General features: G+C 42.0%; 1 protein-coding gene across 3 annotated transcripts in view; it reads left to right on the forward strand.

Moving 5' to 3' along the window:
- The window catches only part of HDAC9 (histone deacetylase 9), a 993,428-nt gene extending 974,949 nt beyond the window's left edge, over positions 1 to 18,479 (forward strand). For all 3 annotated transcript variants that reach the window (XM_029589041.1, XM_029589039.1, XM_029589040.1), the window contains exon 13: positions 15,533 to 18,479. In XM_029589041.1, coding sequence (XP_029444901.1) covers positions 15,533 to 15,850 — 318 coding nt within the window. In that variant the 3' untranslated portion in view covers positions 15,851 to 18,479. The remainder of the gene's footprint in view (positions 1 to 15,532) is intronic.
- The last annotated feature ends 3,850 nt before the right edge of the window (positions 18,480 to 22,329 follow it).

The following is a 22,329-nucleotide window of genomic DNA, read 5'->3' on the forward strand; positions in this document are numbered from 1 at the left end:
AGGTAAAGTACCATTTTATTCCTGGAAATAACTTTAAAAATTAATCTCCCTATGTGTGATTCATCAATTTTTTAGCGCACATGCTATTAGAAGAATGCAAATACTGGGGAGGGCAATTTTCAAATGGGTCTAGCTGCATTAAAGTGGATTAATGTGGCTAGATGAAGCCATTTGAAAATGTACTTTCTCAATGTGGTTAAAAGTATGTCTACCATTTCACACCATGTATACTTTTTCCCATGCTGAAAAGAGGTGGACCCAGGGCAAATATGGGAAAGTACATGTGAGGATTTCATTTTCAAATCTATGTGCATATTTTACCATCTGTACTTTGCACCTAATTTAAAGGAGATACAAGGTCTGTAGGTACTTTTTTTTATCCATGGACCCCAGTGGCTCACATTTTCAAAGGAAAACTCTGCAAGGAGTTTCCATTTCAAAATATACTTGCAGGTCCCAGTGGACCTGCAATTAATCTGGCCTTTCTCAAAATTGCTTCCAACATTTATTTATTTATTTATTTCGTTATTTATAGCTTTTCTATACCGACATTCGTTTGCACATCATATCAGTTTACAATGAAACAATTGGCAAAACATAGAATTAGCATAAGATAAGAAGTTACATCTCAAAAATTTCGAGCATAGCATTTATGTGCTAATAGCATGAACAGGCTAAAAAGCATGTGGTTCATATATAAAATAGTATAGCACACTAAAATAAGCATACTTAATTCTTTTTATACTCTTGTCTCTACCTCCTTCCTTCAAAACTGTATAAATGAAAGCCCACCACATGGCGCTTCTTGTTAGTACTGTGTTGGAGAATCAGGAGAGTTACTGGAACACAGGAGAGAAAATGAAAGAAAAACAGAAGAACTGCTAGACCTAAGAGGCACATTGGATGTCTTAGGACTAGCAGGAAAAGAGCAAGAGAGGAAGATCTGGAGGCCTAGGCCTAGACCCAAAGCCTGGGCCTCACCTAGAGCATAGGCCAAGGACCAAAGTAGGGGCCACGGCCTAGGCCCAAGAGTGATGCCGATGTCTCTTACCTGATCAGTCGAGGGTATCCAATGACAAGGCTGGGCCTCAGGTCCCACTGAGCCTAGGCTGGAGCCCAGGCCTAAGCCAGATGCCACAAAGCATCCCAGAGGCCAGGTCCCAAATGCCTGGGCTCGGCCTAGGCTGGAGCACCACCCCAGGCCTGACTCTGCAATCTGGCCAAGAGGCCGGATCCTGATGCCAGGGCCTTGGCCCAGACCTAGGCCTGATTGTATGACCTGTCCCGGAGGCTGCTTCCCCACACTAGGGCCTCGCCACGGTCCCAAACCCGATGCCATAATCCAGCCCAGAAGCCTGGTCCCGATGCCTAGGCCTCGGGGCCCAGGCCAGAGCTCAGACCCAGGCCCGATGCCACAACCCAGTCAGAAGGCCAGGTCCTGATGCCTGGGCCTCAGCCTAGGCTGGAGCTCGGACCCACAACCTGGCCTAGAAGCTGGATCCCGACACCGGGGACTAGACCTGGACCAAGGCCTGATACCTGGGCCTGTCATGGAGGCCGGGTCATGATGTCTGGGACTCGGTCTCAGGTCAGGCCCAGACCCACAGCACAAACCTCACTGCTGCCCCCTCGTCATCCTCTTCTTTCTTCTGATGCAGTCCACTGAGGTTGGGCCGGAGTTAATTAAGGCCTGGTTGTGGCATCAGGCTTGGGAAAGGGCTCTGGTTTAGGTTGAGGCCTAGGTGTTGGGACCTGGCCTTTGGGCCAAGCTCCGACGTCAGGCCTGGGTTCGGCGTAGGCGTCAGCCTTCCGTAGGCCGAGAGTGCAGTAGGTTACCGCAACCTTGGCCTGGGCTTAGACCTCTCTGGCAGATCACCTCTGGACCGGGTAAGTGGAAGTCGTGGGGGATCCTGGCCCTGGCATTTTTCCGGGCGGGCAGGTAGGATCCCCTGGGAGCCCCTGTTTTTGATTTTTGTCCGTTTTTTTTTTTTTTTTTTAATTGATTCATTTTTTAGTCACAAATTAAATGAATCAAGCAATCCACCAACCAAAATTCATGGGGGAAAAAACGAAAACTCACCAAAAATGAAAATGAATATTTTTCCCCTGCACATCCTATGGAATAAGCACTTCCATTTTTCAACTATTTTGGCTTTTCATTTGCACCTTGCATCCCTCTGACCTAGATGCATTGTTTTGGTAACTTGAAATCATAGTTATATTGCTACATGGCACATGATGTTAGAAAAAGACTAATTAGCTATCTGCTCTGCCCAGTTCTTCTTGTTCACACTGCCTAAGAATGTATATATCCCAGCTACCAGCCATAAAACATGATCACCTGTAGAATATTGTGCCTATCCAAGACAGGTTAGTTGCCATAGTTCTTTTATCTCCATAATCCTGGATAGCCGAGTATGCAAAATCCCCAGCAGTCCGCCCCTCCCATGTCTAATCACAAATTGGTAATAATTCAAACATCATTCTTACCAATGTGACTGTTGCCAAAACATGTCATCTCAGGTCCCTGTGGCCTTTACAGATGATACTCCACCACCCGCAACCACTGCATCAACCTGGTTAGCACATTGTGCTTGTAATCTGCCAGATAGATCGAGTTGCAAATTATTTCTGTCATCAGAGCCTGCCAGGCAGACCCAGTTATGTGAACATCTGCATTTCTGTTAGGTTTTCTTTTCCCCCATGTCATCTTTAAGACCTGCAGGAGGGAGGTCACGTGATGTGATGAGCGGAGGTGGTTGGGTTTAGGAGAGCTCCGGGTGCCCTGCTCCGAATTTGCCATTAATCTGCTCGTTCAACGGCATAAACTCTTACAAATTCATCGGAGATCGCAAGGGTTCATGTCCATTACAAATTATATGAACCGCTCTTCACCCGGCATGCCAATACGAGTTGGTAGGAAGGAGAGAGAAAAAACAAAGACGGGGGAACCTAAGATGGCGGCGAGTGAATCCCCGACGGAATCTCTGGCCTTAAATTCCACGACTACTGAAAGTTTTAAGGCGATTCTTATGGAAACCCTTGATTTAAAGCTTGCTGCAATATCGACCCAAATCTCTGAAGTTCGTACAGCCCTAGACGATATCAACCCGAGATTTGAGCGGATCGAGGGGAGAGTCAGCCTGCTGGAGGACGACAATCTCTCCCTTACGAGTAAGATAACGGCGCTGGAAAAGCAGGTTGAGTCCCAAACTAACAAGCTGGATGATTTGGAGAACAGGGCCAGACGGTCCAACATCCGTCTGATGGGGTTGCCAGAAACACTAATAGAGAATAATCTGAGCAACTTTCTGGAAACCTGGCTTCCCGATGCCTTACATGTGCCGGAAATCTCCCCAGTGTTCCACGTGGAGAGAGCACACAGACTGGGGCAGCGTAGAGAGGGGGAAAGTCGTCCACGGCTTGTAATAGCGAAGATACTAAACTTCTCCCATAAGCAGACACTCCTCCAAGCCTACAGAAAAATTCCGGATCTGGCTTATGAGGGTAAAAGAATTAGAATCTTTCAAGACTATTCCGCTAAAGTTTCAGGTCTCCGAAGAAGCTTTTCCCCTATATGTTCAGCACTCTATGACAAGCAGGTTCGATTTACCCTTCAATTCCCAGCGCGATTAAAAATTTGGCACGACAACCAGACATCCACTTTTGACGAGCCAGAGGCAGCGCGAAAATTCATGGCTTCAAATGTGAAGTGAGTGGATAGTGAAGAGAAGAACAGGCGGCCATCTTGTCGTTTCTTCCAGACAACGGCATGGCGCAGCAGGATCGAGTTAATGTTCCTTCTTCTACCCTGGGCTGTGGAGTAACACAGGTTTGGAGTTTATTTTTGCTGTTATTTACTGTTCTGGCTCGAAATCTTTCTTTCGACTAACTGGCTGAATTGCTTCTTGGGAAGCTAACAGGGCATAACTTGCGGCATTTGCCTGGTTAGTCTTTTGATCTGGCGGTGATGTAGCCTACAAGCAAATCTCAGCGACATGGTTGTTTCGTATTATTTTGACGGACCAATTTACATTTAATCCGAACTATGACACTGTTTTTGCTTTTTTCTTTTTTTTTGGATTTCCAGGGGGTCGTTCTCTTCTACAGTATTTGGGTTTCATTTTTGGCTTCTTTTTCTACAAAGTTGGAACGTACTGCTTTAGTAGACCTCCTGCATTTTATGTTTCAGAATCGAGCCATTTTCTGTGCACTGTATTTGTCTTTAATTAACATGTTAGTATCTGCATATTGGAAGGATGCAAGCAGCGATGACCCAGATCAATCCCTCTGGCTGTCTAATGAAAGGTACACCTCACATCACTCCCGTGTATCACTCTCTAGCATTTTCTTTTCATTGTGAGGGCTAACAAATGGCTCAGGCCATGTATTGGGAGAAGTGATATAGTCTCTAGAAAAGAAATTACTGTTGGCAGTATTTATTGGTATTAGAGGCCAAGACAACACTTTGGCATAACAAGGAAAAGGAGAGAAAGGGGGGGAAGTTAGAGTATCAGTGTGCTTACCCCTTGGCTATATTATTCGGTGGAGCGGGGCACCCGATCACATGTAGCGTGATCTCTACCCCAATTTAGGGGCGTAAAATTCTGAGGTTTACCTTTCAGAGGAGGGTAAAGGGGATGGGGGATCAAGGGGGTGGGGAGGGGTTTGGGTTCCGGGATAGTAGATTTACAGGGGGGGAAGGGTGGCATGGGGAGGGGAGTGTGTGTGTGAACTATGTATACATGATTCAAAAAGGACAGGGTAGAGTCTATGAGGAGGTAGTAATGTGTGAACAAATATGGAGAACTTCAACAGTGTTATGTAAACCAAACTATGGTAAACTGTTTTGGACTAGGATTCTCGTATGGGGAATGTGTGAGGTGAAGGTCAGCCTGAAGGGAGATGGCTGCGGGCGAGCATGGCGTTCATTAAGATTAAGGTTTTCGCATATACCCAGGAGTTTATGTACAGTGGTCTGCACATTTGACAAACTCGCACAGATTAATGGCGGGTGATTACAGGATTCTCTCTTGGAACGTGAATGGCCTTGGCTCCCCAGTAAAGAGATATAAGGTTCTGAAGCAACTTAAGTCTTCTCATCCCACGATAGCTTGTATTCAAGAAACACACTTAAATGCGCTGGAAAGTCAAAAATTAAAAAGAGACTGGGTGGGAACCTGTCACTACACTCCAGCTGTAGGGAAAAAAGGGGGAGTGGCTATTTTAATTCATAAGGATGCCTCTTTCACTACAGTGAAAGTCCTCAATGATCCCGAAGGACGAATGGTAATGGTAGTGGGCAATCTAAATGGCAGGGACATCACCATATGTTGTTTATATGCGCCTAATGCCTACTCGCATGGTTTTTACACGTATATCCTTTCCCAATTGGTAGCACACTCGACGGGATACTTGGTAGTAGCCGGAGACTTCAATCTTCCGGCGGATCCCACTTTAGACAAAAATCCTCCGGGCCCGGCCGAGGCTTCCAGGGATGGGAAGGGGGTTTCCTTCCTGTGTTCAGAACTCTCACTGTTAGATTCCTGGCGCACACTTCATCCCACAGAAAAAGACTTCACGCATATATCCAGGGCACATGTTTCCCTTTCCAGAATAGATTATATATTAATTCCCAGAGATGGGTTACAATCACTCACGAAAGCAGTCATAGGTGCTCAGGGCGTATCTGATCATGCAATAGTTTGGGTAGAACTTAGATTCCAAACATGGGAACCGGGAGAAAGGTTCTGGCGGTTTCCTAGTTACTTACGCACTGATGCGTTATTTCAAGCCTTTCTGAGAACGAAATGGGAGGAATTTACCACACATAACTCTCAGCACGTTTCTAATCCTCAATTATATTGGGAAACTGCTAAGTCAGTAATCAGAGGGGAAATTATATCGTATATAGCATACCGGAAAAAAAGGTTACACCAGCAACTGTTATCCTTGGAGGATAAGCTGGGACAGTTAAAGCGTGCCTTGATAGCTCATCCTAATACACAAACGCAATTGGAATACTTTAGTGTTTTGAGGGATCTCAACAGCATTATTCACCAGCGGACCCAAAAAGCGTTTCAGGTGACGGATAGAAACTTTTTCAAATATGGGAACAAAGCGGGGAAACATATGGCTAATCTAGTCCGAATACACAAAGGTAAGACCCATATACCCTCTATGAGAGCCATCTCGGGGAAGACAGTTACATCAAGGCAAGAGATATGCGAAGTTTTTCGACGTTTTTACGAAGAACTTTATACAGATGATGTTGCAGGGGGAGCATTAGAGGAGGAAGCCTTTTTCACAAACTTGAATGTTCCAACAATATCCGCTACTCAGTCATCCTTTTTAAATAGACCCATCATTTCAATAGAAGTTCTGGCGGCTATATCAACTAGCAAAGCGGGGAAAGCCCCAGGACCCGATGGCTTCTCCTTTGACTTTTACAAGATCTTACAACACCAAATAACCCCCAATTTAACTAGTTTTTTCAATGAGGCAGTTCAAAAGCGTGCGCTCCCAGTCCATTTTAACTCGGCTTATATAACAGTTCTGCCCAAACCAGGGAAAGACCCACTGGTACCTAGTTCCTATAGACCCATATCATTGCTAAACTGCGACCTCAAAATCTTAGCCAAGGTATTGGCAGATAGATTAAGCACTATTCTCCCACAGCTCATCTCAGAACACCAGGTGGGCTTTGTCAGGAATAGACCGGCATGTGCTAACATTATCAAACTGCTTACGGCAATGTCGCAGTCTTTATCACAACAAACTGGTGCGCTGGCGATAGGGTTTGACTCTGAAAAGGCATTTGATCGGGTCTCCTGGCCTTACCTATTTTCAGTTCTGAAAAGGTTTGGGTTGACGGGTAATTTTCTGAGTTATATTTCCATGCTATATACGCATCCCACCTCATACATAGTAGCGAATGGTTTCAAGTCAGAAGGCTTTCAGGTTCACAGAGGAGTACGCCAAGGATGTCCTCTTTCCCCGTTGCTCTACATTTTAGCTATAGATCCTCTTCTTCGTAAGATCGCAGCTACGGCAGAGATTAGGGGTCACGGGGCAGAGCCCCATGCATTTAAAATCGCGGCTTTTGCTGATGATATTCTAATCTACCTTACAAACCCCCAACAATCGTTACAAACTTTACTGGACATACAAGAGGACTATGGGAGATTTGCGGGCCTTCGTATAAACAAAGACAAATCGGAGGCTTTGGATGTAGGGGGGAGGGTAAAACCATTATGGCAGGGTGAGTTCCCCTTGAAATGGGTAGATACAGCTATGAAGTATTTAGGAGTTAAAATCCCTCCAGACATAGCTGATTTTTATAGACTTAATATAGATCCCCTAATACAGGACACAGCACACAAACTTCAGAAATGGCGGGGATTGCCTCTCTCTATTACAGGCAGAATACAGATTATAAAAATGTTAATTCTACCAAGATGGCTGTACATACTGCAAATGTCATCCCTATGGTTAACTAGAAAGGACTGCAGGGCAGTACACGCCTCCTTTAGGAGATTCATTTGGAATGGGCGGCGGGCGCGTGTTTCCCTTCAGGCCTTAATGCAATTCCCGGCAAAAGGAGGATTGGGATGTCCTAACATGCGCTGGTACAATCTGGCGTGTCTACTGCGACATATTACAGATATAGTAGGAGACTTTTCGTATTATACCCCCCTGAATCTCTTAAAAGTCTGGTGGGGATGTCGATCCTTGAATCATTTGCTTCAGATTCCGAGAGCCTCACTATCCGCCCAATTATGGCAGCAACCACTGATACAAGCCTGTCGGAAAGCATGGGCTTACCTGTGCACCCAGGTGTGTCTACCCTCTCAGCTCACTGCCTTTCTCTCCATATGCGATCACGGCCTGTTTCCACCGGCTGCTTCATTGTCGGTTTTTCATAAATGGAGAGCTAAGGGCCTGGTGTGGATTTATCAGTGTTTTTCTAAGGAGACAGGGCAATTCTATACATTTTTTGAACTGCAACAAATTTTTCTCCTTTCCCCCACTGACCAGTATGCATATATGCAGTTACGGAGCTTTGTACAAGCACACGGTACGTGTCTAATGCCCAGTCAAAAATTTTGGACACTACATGACATAGTTTTAGCGAGGAAGCTTAGCAAACCGACTATTGCTACATATAGTAAGGCGTTACATAACACAATTGCGAAAGACACCCTTGCTAAGGTATTATCTAAATGGCGCCAATGGCCAGAGTTCCAATTGACAGATTCTGAGTATAAATGCTGCTACGGAGAATTGACTGAGTGGTCAGAAAACGTATTATACAGAGAATTGCAATTCAAATTTTTAAGGCGATACTACTTAGCGGCAGATATGGCACATATAGCTGGCATCATCCCTACTTCGGAGTGTTTGAAGTGCAAGTCTGACACGGGTTCCTTCACTCATAATTTTTGGTCATGTAGAGTGATCAACACCTTTTGGGGACAAATTATAAACAAATGTAATCTGCTGCTTCAAACACAACTACCCAAAGACCCCATGTTATGGTTATTTGGAATCAATAAGACCTCTGCTCATACCCCAAATAATTACAGCATGAAATTTATTCAAAAAATTAGTATGACGGGGAAAAAATCTATCTTGGCATGTTGGGTATCTACGGAAGGCCCGAACTATGAAACATGGTTTAAACTATTGATCCATTTATACACACTTGAGTATTCTAGTGGGCAGGTTGCTTCCGAAAAAAGGAAGTTGGAGTTGAATAATATTTGGAAGCCTTTAGCGGATTATCTGACACCCAAGATATGCTCGTAGACACCGATGCAGTAGGTCGGGGGATGTCTTACTCCTCGGGGGGTTTTCTGACAGGGTTGAGAGTACGAGCAGCTTTCCATTTTTCACCGCTCATGAAATCCTTTGGGCAAACATCGCAGGCCTATAGAGTACGCACTACCTGTTCTAAAGGCAGATTTTTGTATCATCGTTGAAACTTACCTACATACGATAATCAGAACATGCACACAGGGGAAATGGGAAGGGAAGAGGGGAAGGGCTACATGGGAGGACCAGGGAGGGGGGGTGGGGGAAAAAGGGAGGAATATACATCAAATGTTCTTATGAAACTTTGCATCATCTTTTTGTCATTCAAGACAGCGAGCTAGGTCGCTGTTACAATGCAGACTGTTATCTTTCAATTTGTTGTTCTTAGCTTGTTGCTTCAACTGTGTCTGTTTACCATATAGGGGTTCCATTGTAAATCTCTAACAAATTTTTAAGATTTCCTGGAAATGGAACCGAATATCAGAATGTGTTGGCGTCCTTTCGCTGTCATTGGTTACTGAATTTCTTGTTTTGCAATGGTTTCTGCTGCATTACTTGTTTGCGCATTATCTGTACCCTCATTATTATTGTTACTTGTAGTTAAAATGTATATTACCACTCTTGCAAAACTAATAAATATAATTCACAAAAAAAAAAAAAGACCTGCAGGAGGTGCCTGCACCCAGGTTCACCATCATGTTCCAAGCTGCAGCATCTGGTTTCTGTTCTGCACGACCATCTTGTCCAGAATTTTTTATGTTTTCCCTCTGAGCACTCTTGTTCTACTCACAGGACTCGCCTGCTCCATAGAGCTTATCTTGCTGGAATCCTGCACATTTCGTCCATCAAGTTCACCATCCTGCAAGAAATGTCTTCAACTCGCCAGCCTGTGGCACTTCTCTCCAGATGACCTGCAGGAGGCGCCTGCACCCCATCTGTTGTCATCCATCCAATGGGCATCGGTCATCTCTTCTTCAAGTTGAACCAGCAGATTTCTTCGCTCTTCCCACTCAGCTTCTTCAGTACTCAGTTACTACATGCTTGCCTCGCTCACCACCCCGAGCTCAAGACCAGCGACCTCTTCTCTGGGATCTGCTGCAAGCTTCACTATCCAAGTAGGTGCCTGTCCAAGTGTACATCAAAGTACATCTACTTCCAGCTTGCTCTGAAGTAGTCCAGAGAATGTCCATCTCCTTCCATCCTTAAGTAACGCATACTAGGAAGTCACGCTTGCATCTACTTCCTATCATCCAGAGACTGCCATGTCATCCGGTCACCAGAATCCCTAAGCTCTAATCTTTGAACAACTTTGGGATGCCTGCCATCTTGTAGAGACTTCTACACCTCTCCTCGCCGCATCCCAAACTGCAACCTTGACTCCATGCTTCAACTTCTTCCACCATGAGTAGCTGGAGTGCTAAGTCTCTGAAACCATCAACTCAGCGTCTAGTCTTCACCTTGTTACTCCATCCTGCCCTACAGCTTCAGCCTTAAGAATTATTAAGGACTTCCGTTCAAAGCCATGTCTTGGATGGAGCCTAACCTCTGCAACCTTGATCCTTGAACCAAGATGCCATCTTGTGGTTCTGTATCCTGCACCCTGCCTGACCTGTGCCTTCAGCATTCCATGTTCTATGTTCGTCTTGCCTGGACCATGACCACTTCTGTCTTGTCTTCTGCCCAAGTATTCTTCTAGCTACAGTTCCTCGGCAAGAAGTTCAAGCTTCGTCCTTGGATCCTCGATTGCCCCTGATGGTATATGGAATACAGTCTTCTTCCCAAGCTGTTGATAAGAGGATTGAGGATGGGGTCTTTGAGGAGGGGGGTACTGTTGTGAACCTGCCCACGCTCCTTTCGGGCAGGTCCCCTACCTTTCCGCAGCCAGTCGGGCCGCTGGCGCTGCCTCCTTTGCGGCAGGCGTGCCGCCATCACCGAGCTCTTCCCTGGCTGCCTCCAGCCCTGCGCGGCAGGGTCGGGCTGACGAGGGCTCTCCCTAATGGCCGGGACAGCCGCTGCCGCTCCTGTTCCTCCCGACGCACTGCAGCCACTCCCAGGGTCCTTGGGAGGCAAGGAAGCCGTCCTTGCCGTACTGGGGTCTTCAGCCGGCAGGAAAGCCGTCCCTGCTGGTGCCTGCTGCTGCCTGGGTCCTTGCCTGGCAGGGAAGCCATCCCTGCCGGTGCCTGCAGCTTCCTGCTCTTCCTGCAGCCTGCCATTTCTCCACCTTCATGGCAGGGCTGCCCCGCTGCCTGCCTTGCTTCCTCGGGCCTTCCACATGGCTGAGGACGCCACCAGCTCCCTGCTATTCTCTTCCAGCTTCCTAAGGCGCGGGCGTGCACCTCTCTCCTGCTTTTCAAGGGCCAGCCAGGTGTGGCCCCCTGCTGACCCCTCCCTGGGCATTGTCCTCTCCAGCCCTACAAAAGGGCTCAGCGTACATTCCAGTGTTGCCTTCACAAGGAGTTTGACACTCCTGGGATCCTGCTGTCCTTCACTCCAGGAGTCGTCCCTGTTCCAGCACTTCTTCAAGATCCTGTGTTTCCTGTTCTTCATTGGAGCTCCTCGTCTTGTCCTGATGTCCATGTTCCAGTCTAGATGTCCGCCTGTTGTTCCTGATGTTTGTGTTCCAGTCCTAATGTCTGTCTCCTGATCCTGTATCTGTGTTCCAGTCCAGATGTTTGTTCTCCGTTCCTGATGTCCGTGATCCAGTCCATATATTTCTCCTGATCCTGATGTCCGTGATCCTGTCCAGTTATCCTGAACCCCTGGTTCCTTGATGACACCCTTCCTGGCGTGCCTTGTCGTGGTCCGCGACCAGCCCCATGGGCGGGCTGTGTAGGGTGCTTCATGGTGCAATGCCTTCCTCACTTCTGCAGCACAAGCCTCTGGGAGACTTCCACTTCTGTCCTTATCCCTGGTCTACTGAGTCCCTTGTGCTTGCTCTGTCCGTGCTAAAGACTCTGCCAGAACCTATACTGTCCCAGCGTGGTCCGCGACCAGCCACTGGCGGCTGTGTAGGGCATGCCTCGGTGCAGGTCTCTACAGCTTCTGAGACATGTTCCTTTTCATTGCTCCACATCTCGAGTTCAGCGTGGTCCGTGACCAGTCCCGCGGGTGGACTGTGTAGGGCGTGCTGCGTCACAGTCTCAACCCAGTATTTTACTTGACTCTCCTGAATGTCTTTAACCTTGCTTGACTCTCCTGAATATCTTGAATCTTGCCTGAGTCTTCTGATTACCTAGAATCTTTCCTGAATCATCTGTGCATCCAAGTACCTTGTTCCTGAGTCTTCGTCTGAGCATCCAAGTACCTTGTTCCTAAGCCCTCAGCTGTGCATCCAAGTACCTTGTTCCTCAGTCTTGTCTGAATCTTCATGTTCCGGTCTTCGCCGACCTATTTCTTAACCTAGTAAAGAGGGGATGAAATGCTAAAACTGGAAATGGCATTGGCACGCACCCATTTTAAAATCACCTACTTTATGTGGGAGAAGCAGCATTTGCACACGCCCACTTAAAATTTGGTGCACATCTGCATGTGGCCAGGCTGTTTTGTTACATGCGAGAAGATACGCACATAGGTTATAAATTAGCTGTGTCCCAGGATGCGGGATGACACATGTACACATATATGCGCCTGCATGCCAGTTTGATTGTAAACTCTCTGGGCCATCAACCTTTTAGGCTCCAAAATTTAGGAGCCAAGTGAAACTTGAAGACTATATTTTGAAGAGTCAATTTAGGAGCCTAACTTCAAAAGGTTGGTGCTCAAACCTTTCGAAAATTGGCCCCCAAATTTTGTTTGTATAATAATGGTAGCAGAGAGCCAAACTAAAAGTTACAAATGAATTCTGCTTTCTGCAGACATGGAGAACCTTGATTTTGAAGTTAATTGTAAATGTTTTATTTGTTGAATTTCACTGAGTAATTACTGCCACATAACATCAGTTTTTATAGATTAAACTTTACAATGAGGGTGATTTTGAAGCAGTCCCTACAGGTCTAAAGTCTGCAGGAACTTCTTACTGCATACTTTACACCAAATTTTCAAAATAGATGTTCCTGGTATAAATTCTTACGACCAGCTGTAACTTTGTGCATGGAGATTTACATACATATTTTTGAAAATCAAAATTATGAATATAAATCCTTTCCCCACCTCATCTCCACTCCCCCCCCCCCTTCCCCTTGATCGCCTCTTACAATGGTGGGTAAAAGTATGCATGAAATCAGGTTTCACGTGTACTTTTAGCAGCAGAACCCATGGGTTGATTTTCAAAACATGATTTACATGCATACAACAATTTGAAAATCGACTCCTATAAATCCCAGCAAATCATTCATTCAATAGAATAGTAAATCAAAATCTCTCATTTCATATATTTAACTTCCTTTTGACCCTGAGCGGCGGCTGACAGCAGGTTTGACAGCCGATGCTCAATTTTGCCGGCGTCGGTTCTCGAGCCCGCTGACAGCCATGGGCTCGGAAACCGGACGCCGACAAAATTGAGCATCCAGTTTTCGACCCGACAGCCGCCGGTCCATTTTAAATTTTTTTTCTTTTTCTTTCTTTTACTTTTTTTTTACTCTTTGGGACCTCCGACTTAATATTGCCATGATATTAAGTCGGAGGGTGCACAGAAAAGCAGTTTTTACTGCTTTTCTGTGCACTTTCCCAGTGTCGGCAGAAACTAGCGCCTACCTTTGGGTCGGCACTAATTTCTGAAAGTAAAATGTGCGGCTTGGCTGAACATTTTACTTTCTGTATCGCGCGGGCATACCTATTAGGGCCATCAACATGCATTTGCATGTTGAGGGCGCTATTAGGTGCCGCGGGTTGGACGCGCGTTTTCCGCCCCTTACTGAATAAGGGGTAAGGGAAAACGCGCGTCCAAGGGCAGGTTAACAGTACACTGTACTGTATCGGCCTCTAATAAAATATGATAACATATCCAAAATGACAGTAAACCAATTTATGTCTATGCTTATTAGTTTTAGAAAATAAAAGCAGTTTTCTAACCTTTATGTCTCTGGCCTAGATGTATTTGTTTCTTCCATTTTTTTCCTGTTCCCTATCCTGCTTTTTTCAGTTTTTCTTCATTCTTTCACTTTCTTTCGTATCATACATTATTACATTCTACATTTACTCTTGATTGTCTTGTGCACACACTCTCAATATTTTTTGTTCCAATCACTTTTTTTTCGTGCTGTCTCCAGTATCTGTCTCTTCCTCATCTATCTCCTCACATTTTTCTATCCTCTTCACCCACTTCCACATTTCTAATGTCTTTCTAGTTCCCTGTTGTTCATCTAATTCTCTTTCTCCTATCTTTCTGAGAGTTCTATCACTCTCTCCTCCCCCATTATACTCTCCCAATGCCCATTTTCCTCTCTGTTCTTGCCTGTTATGCCCCACACCTTCTGCTATAATAGTGACAGCTGGCACACAGGTTCATCTTAATTCCCTTCCTCATTGAGCTGCTTGGATTGAGCTCTCGCTCCCCCTCCCCAGCTAAAAGCATAAAACTCACATTTCTTTACTCCTTTCCTGACCCCTCCCGCTATGCAGACTCACTTTCTCACTTAATCTCACTTCTTCTTTTCACCTTAAACAAAGACTCTCAGAATATACTCACCCACCTCCCATCACCAATCTATCTCCTCTCTAAAACACATTCATATCCTCTATCAACACACTCATTTCCCTCAGTACGGACTCAAACTTGCTTTTTATCCCTTCCCCGGGAGCAACTGCAGGCTCCACAGTCTCTTCTTAGTTTTGTGTTATTTGTTTGAAATTGATTGGCGGCTTCATTAGTTGTGGCACCAGAGTATAGATCAGAGAAGAGTCAGTGCAATTTCATGAGACACTCTCAGGTCTCGCTTCAAAGCTTTCTGTCTCCTCTGTGTTGGAGATTCAGTATTAAATGTTCTGGTCTACATCTATTCAGGAGAGGTTTGAATTCCCCACCCCAGTCACAGCCATACAACCGTTAGAAGTATATGACTTCTTCACTTCCCATGCTGCCTTTATCTAAGCCCTCCCTCCTCCTTTCTCAAATATGCCTATATTCACACACATGCCCAGCTGCAGATTTCTGTCCATTCTACAGAGTATACAGTATTCATTCTAACAGGTCAAAGATATTTTCTGCAAATGACACATTGAAATAAATACTTCGCCATGCAGATGTCATTGTCCTTTTAAATTCCCAACCTTGAGCTGTGGCCTAGCAAGGTGAAAGCTATGTCTATAGCAGCTTTTGCCTTTTGCCCTTTTTGTGGCATGGCAGCCATATATTTTCTACGCCACAATGCTAGAGTTAAGGCCACATAATATATTTGATACATCATTTTTTTTAAATTCTACTGCGTTTAGTAATTAATTTGTAAACTGATGAGATTTACTTCAGTTACAAATTTTTTGACTTAGCACTGCTTTGAGATTCCTAGTGGCAAGAGGATGAAAATGAAGCACAGGGGTCACCTCTGGTAACCTTTCTGCATGGGAGGTAACCTACAAGGAGAAGCAGGTACAACCCTAAACAGAAGTCAAGGAGGTGGCTTGCATGGAGTGGAAGTTACAACGCTAAATACCTTGCTGGGCAGACTGGATGGGCCATTTTGGTTTTTATCTGCTATCGTTTCCTATGTTACTATATTGACCTTCATAACTTTCTAGTAGTTGTATTAATATTTTCAACCTTTTATATCCTGCTCTGTTTCAGATGCTTTCTAAATCCATTGAACAACTAAGGCAGCCTGGCAGTCATTTAGAGGAATCTGAAGAAGAGCTCCATGGGGATCATCCTATGCAGGAAGATAGGGCGCCCTCTAGTGGTAACAGCGTTAGAAGTGACAGCAGTATTTGTGTGGCTGACAGGATAAGACCACACCATGGTCCAGTGAAGGTGAAAGAGGAACCCCCGGACAGTGATGGCGAAATTCAAACCCAGCAAATGGAATCTGGGGAGCAAGCTGCTTTTATGCAACAGGTAATAGGAAAAGATTTAGCTCCAGGATTTGTAATCAAAGTTATTATCTGAACATAAAAAGGTATAGTTAGGCTTTGGAAGAAGTTCCTGTCATCTTTTAGTTTAATTTTATGTTTGCAGAAGCTAAACAAAGTCTTTTTTAAGTTTTTTTTAAAATTTATCTATAGATTTAAAATAGCTCAGCTTATTTTAAGGCCATTAGTAAGAAGATCTTACCTGTTGCACTCAATTAACATAGAAACATCAGTGAGTATTACTCCTATGTAATAATACAGATTATATAGCACCAATTAATTTTAGTAACAACTGATTTGTTGAGATCAATGAATGCTGAAGTCTCTTGGCAGTTTTGATTAATGAAACATTTCTTTACATCTTTACATTTTGTGATGCTTAAATGTTTTACTATCATTTACTTGTATATAATGTATCATATATATATATAGTCATGAACACTGTTAAGGGTAGTGGTTTTTTTTTTTTTCACTAGAGTAAGATCCTTGCTGAGAATCCAACAGTTCTAGGGTTGGTGTATAAGCGATGAATTTTGAAAGTATGCAAATAAGATAGATATAAAGGTATGACAAGGGAAGGAATGATTTAAAATGTGCAACCTTTTTTTCCTTTTGCATTGTGTAATTCATATTTGATCTGGTGTTAGTTTGTGATATTTGGGTATATAGACCTCTTCATTAATGAAGCAGGGGCTGGATGGATGATATGCCATGACCCAGCATCAGACACTGTGGTATTTCCTTAAAGTACTTATGGAAGAGCTCTCATTGCCATGTGGTACCCCAGGTTTAACAAAGAAAAGAATTCCACCAATGGACATAATTCCTGTCAATAGGGATTTCACTATTGCCATTAGAAAATAACTGGTGAGAGGAAATGAACATACTAAAAAGTATTTGTTAGCAAAATGCTCATCCAGGTGAAGACACATGCAATTGTACAGTATACATATGCCTTTAGAAAGATAGCCACGTGTGATGCTGTAAAACAAGTGCAGCTCAGAATACAGTAGAACACACTGTGTGTTGAAACCAATGCTTTTTGTCAGGTTCCTGCAGAACAGTGATTCTGTGAGGCCAAACAGGAAATGCCTTATGGAAACAGGAAGTCCAAGTGTTTAATGTAGTACTGAATGAAGGAGAAATAAAAAGGGAAGATGGGGTGCTAGCATTTTACGTTCTTTGTTTTTGAATGGCACTCCATAAATTGATTTCATGTCAATGAAAATAAAATGATTTGGGAAATTGTGAAGGAAGTTTTTCAAGCGAAACCGTTCCTTCTAATTCCCTTTTGATATTTTTATCTTGTTTTCTAGGTTTTCGTTTGTTAACCTAAAAACTCATTGTACTAAATCCCCTCTTTAATGTGGATAATCCAATACTGAAATAGATTATCCATATCAGATTTCTTTTCTTTTCTATTAAAAAATAAAATTTATATTTCTAAAGCTAAGGTACTTTAAGGTGCAGTATCCTGTTCCGAAAGAGATAGTTGTTTTGCCAAATGTAGAAATTTGAATGTATGTTATTAGCATGTGTTTACATTTTCTCTGAATTTATTTTTTATTTTTATAAAATGTTCCAGCTGCTAAAGATACATTATCCTTTTTTTTCCTTCAATACCTTTCTCCCCTTAAATTTTCTTAATAATTGTTAAACAATTTAATGCCTTTTTTTGTCCAAGATAAGGTGTCTTAAAAAGAAATTTGGCATTACCCTATGCTAGGAAAGATTTTTCTGCTTTTATATGAGGGTGACCAAATATTCTTCACCCATGGACATTGTTGACCATTCCTGTCTTATAAATTTCCATTTGTATGTAATTGAAAAGTATAATTCTATGTCACTGCGGTAAATCCAGATTACAAATTTCAGAGAGGCTAATTCAGAAGTTTCACTCAGCCATTGTATGGCCACATTTCAGATGATTATTCACTGGAAAAATATGAATCAACCAAACAGACTAACCCTACTCAGGCTTTTCTGGTGAATATATAATAACACAGGGCCATTTATTTATAATGCCTTAGGAGGGGAGATAAAACCCAGGCGTGGATTAAAAAAAGTGCAATCTGCTTACACTGTTTTTCAGTCTACCTAAAATATTGCCCTATCAGAATGATTTATTCTTCTCCTTGGCTAGAAGAGAAAGAATCTAAAAGTCCCTATATCAAAAAAATGTCACATGTCAAAGCACACCTGGTTCAGCATATCTTGTTGTCTCCTTGCAAAGCCTTTAAATCTCAAAAAAGGGATAGTGCATCTTTTACAATACATTTTATTTTGGGAGGAGACTGCTGATGAGCAGAATTTTGTACAATATGGTTTCAAAAACGTGTAATGACAGAAGATATATTTTTCTATGATGTCAATCAGGAGCGCTACATCACTATAACAAGTGAAATTTAATTTTGTTCAAATTGATAGTCTCTGAATTGGGTCAAACACCTACCTGGAACTAGTGAAGGTAATACTGGGTTTAAATACCATATTTCTAAATGAAAAATGTCTATGACCTTTTAATCTATTGTATTTATTATAATTTACACCTTTCATGGTGATTTCTTGTTTTTCTGTTGTAAATATATTCTGTTTGTATGTTCTCTTTTTTTGCCTTCTGTTATGAGTCTAATTCCTTTCTCAAATAAAGTTTTTTTTTAAAAGATCCCCTTTTATACATTTGACTTTGTGTAAAGAAAAGTTGATCACCTTAGTTGATGCTTTATTTTGTATGTACACCCAAATGCACTTGTTATACACTGTGTCTGAAGATCAGCTGCTGTTCGAAGAGCTGATTTGTTCCTAATTATTAGACCCATCCAAAATCTATTTTCCCCTTTTAAATTAATCTGAAGAAAATCTTGCAGAAAATATAAAATATATAGACATTTTAAATGTAAGCTTATTTTACCATACCGGAATTGGTCTTGCATATATGATCAAAAACTGAATAGTGGCATAATGCTAAACAATATGATTTTAGAATATATCTGCCTGTATCCCCAAATGCTTTGTAGACTTTTCTAGGAATACATCAAAATACTCTAGTCAATGACATAGAGAGGGCGAAAAGAATGAGCAAAAATGCAGCAAGCTTGACTCAGCTTGAATATCAGATCTATGAAAGATTTTGTTAAGGATAATGAAGAAAAGTCAAAAGAAATGTATTTATTTGTTTTGTTTTGAAAAAGTAAAATCACAGTACCCAGAAGATGGGACAATAAAGTTCCATATCCAGTGCCCGGCATATGAACTTTCATAAGTGGCGCTCCTGTGATAAAAAATATCCAGCATTGGAATTCTGATGTCAAGATTATTCTTTCTGAAGTGACATCATCAGCCAGACCAGGTGGCCATGGCTTGATGATACTGAATCCTATCAAGGCTTTCTGGATTTATATTATGCTAGTATTATGCTATAACCAAATGTGTAAAAAAAAAACTTTTGAACTGGTAAAATGAGGAAACTGATGCTAAATAATGTGAAGCAGACTCGCTAAGGTACCAGTAACTCAAAGTGACTTTTGTCTTTGGAAGCACCCTTTAATTCAGGTTTAGATTTTGCTAAGAAATGTATTCATGCTTAAAAACTTTAAACGCTTTAATAAAGAAAACACAGTGGTCAATATTCAATAAACCAGTGAACAGACAAGTTATCCGGCTATGGATAGCTGTATAATTTGCCCCGGATATTCAGTGGGAAAAACATCACACTGAATATTCCCGATTAAAGTTATCTTTCTAACTGTAGCCGGATAACTTTAAACCTAACTGGATAATTTTGAATATCGTTGGTTAGGTTTAAAGTTAACCGGCCTTGTGTGGCCGGATAACTTTAGCCTTGATTGGCTATATTCAAAAGAATATATCTGGTTCAATGCCAAGCAACAGTTAAAAAAAAAAAAAAAAGAACACGGGCTTAGTGGCACTATCACTGTGCCCATTCAAGCTCCAAATTCTGGGCCCTGCCAGGCTGAGCCTGCAGCCTTCCCAAATAAAACACCTTCATCTCATAGGAAGTACATTTTAAGGGTTGCTGCCTGCCTTCCCCTCCCTCTGCCTGCTCCCTGTCCTGGCAAATTTACACCAAAATATGGCCTCTGGGACCCACTTCACTCCCTCTTTTTCCCCACACCCAAACCTTAACCCTCCCACTCTCTTAGTACCTTAAATTAGTAAGATCTTCAGCCCGAATCACAGTAATAGCCTACTATGACCCGGGAACAGTACTTCCATCGCTGTTAGGGGAGCCACAGTGGAAGCATACACTTCCAGCATGGTGCATCTAGTATTGCTAAAATATCCAAATTCACTTGTTTATTTAAAAGCATTTCTATGCCACACACTCCACAGATTATGGTGATGTACAAAATAACATACATGGTATTTAAAAGCATATATTTACACAGATGTACATTACCAAGGTACTCACCTTAACTAGAAATTCTGTTATGGTGGGGGTATTTGCTCGTAATCAGTAATACACTCTTAGGAGTCTTTTCTTTAGTGTTTTACCAGAAGAAGGCATTAACTAGAAGTAAATGCCTTGCTCAGGGAAAATTATTACTACTATAAATTAAGTGAGGTGAAAGTATTATAATAATGAAAAATGTGCCCTTCAGAGCCCAAAAATTATTATCATAATCTTTGTTTGTTTACTGAATATCATGGTTTTACAACAAAGCATGTTATAGTAGGTTAGGATCTACAATAGGTACAAATTAGAATAAGAATGGTCAAGAAGAATACTTAAATCATGCAATACCATCAAGTACAGTACAAAAATCGTTCAGTACAATGTTGTGGGAGATTTATGGATGACTGTAAAATACAGTACAATAAATAAAAACTAAAGGACAATGACAAGCAATACAAGAAATAGTTCAATATGTAGATTACAGTAGGTGACTACTGAGGAGAAATAAATATAAGGCCAGCCACATGTACAATGAGTGAAATATATCAAGGAGGTAAATGTTAGGGATGTGCACATTCATATTTTTATCTTTGGTTTTTTTTTGTTTTGTTTGTTTCTTTTTTAGAGATTTGTTCTTGTTTTTGCTTTTTGGGGGGTTTATTAGCTTACTTTTTATTCCTGCATTTGGACTGGGAGAAAAAAATGTAATAAATCTGGCTTTTTGTTGACAATAAAAACATAAATTCATTAATATTCTTTTTTTGTTCTGACTTTTCTTTCATTTCTTAAGAGAGAGTTAGAAATTTAGAGCCTATATCCATTGATTTAACATAAAAGAGCAATAATCTGATAACAACTACATCAGTACCAGAGATAATGTTAACAGAGAGAGCAATAAGCAATGAATGACGTGAAGTAAATTGATGTTAATAGAGCAAGCAATAAGTAATGAATGATGTGACATACATTGAAGTTAATGGAGCGAGCAACAATATTGAATAATGTGATGTACATTGTTGGTAGGATTAGAACCTATATCCCCATTAGGTCGACCATGAAAATGCATGAATATAAACTAGAATAGAAAGTGCACGAATAATAACTAGAATATATAGTAGCTAGTGTAATTTCCTAAAATACTTATGATTATGAATGAGAACATGTGTACAATGCAGTGTGGAATTAGAAGGTGAATGCTAACACACAGTATGTGATCGTTGACCTATGCGGATCTTGTAAACTGTTGTGATCTACATTTGGAACGATGGTATACAAAACACCTAAAGAAACAAACAAATAAATAAATACATTATTTTTATTCTATAGACACAGCATAGAAAGGATGTTCTATTGGAATAAGTCCCTGAAGGACTCGTTTACAATGTGTTAATGACAGCTTTAAGAGCTTAATGCTGGTATTATTACTGAAGTCGTATTTATAAAAGCAGGGTTAAAGCTTTTAGCGCTGACAATTGCATTATTTATATAACAGGGCTAATAGCACTACTTTAGCTTTTGAATGTTAGGCATCTTCTTTTCAAAAATTTCTATTCATATGGAAACTGAGATGCATAAAGTTCATATGGTATGAAATTTAATTGTAAGAGAAGGGAAAACTTTTCCATACAATTCTGTGAGATTTACCCTCCCAAAACTCATCTGTCTAGGGAGTTTGCACTCCAGAATGTACCATTAGTGGTCACATTGTTTGAAAAATTATCTTCAGCATTGAAAAATAATGATTTTCAGTGTTTGAGGCTTGCCTTACAGAGCACCCTACATTGGGACATTCTCATCTATTTAGAGCTCAGTGTCTAAAAGCTATTTTCCTACCATATTCTAACCTGCCCCATCATTCATCAAAAAAAGTTAATAATGCATGTGTTATCAAAAAGGGACATGTTTATTGAAATTTGTAAGTTTCCACTTCACATAGGTATTATTGCATGGTGCAGTAAACTTAGCACACATTCTGCTCTAAGGAGGGATATAGAGAGAGAGAGACTGGGAGTGAGAGCGAGAGAGACTATCTAAAGGTCCTCATAGTAGTTAAGTATTTATATCTCTATAGGAAGGCCTCACTGTGTGTGTACCTATTT

The sequence above is a fragment of the Rhinatrema bivittatum genome, chromosome 2 (genome assembly GCF_901001135.1).
Source record: "Rhinatrema bivittatum chromosome 2, aRhiBiv1.1, whole genome shotgun sequence".
NCBI classification, from domain to species: domain Eukaryota; kingdom Metazoa; phylum Chordata; class Amphibia; order Gymnophiona; family Rhinatrematidae; genus Rhinatrema; species Rhinatrema bivittatum.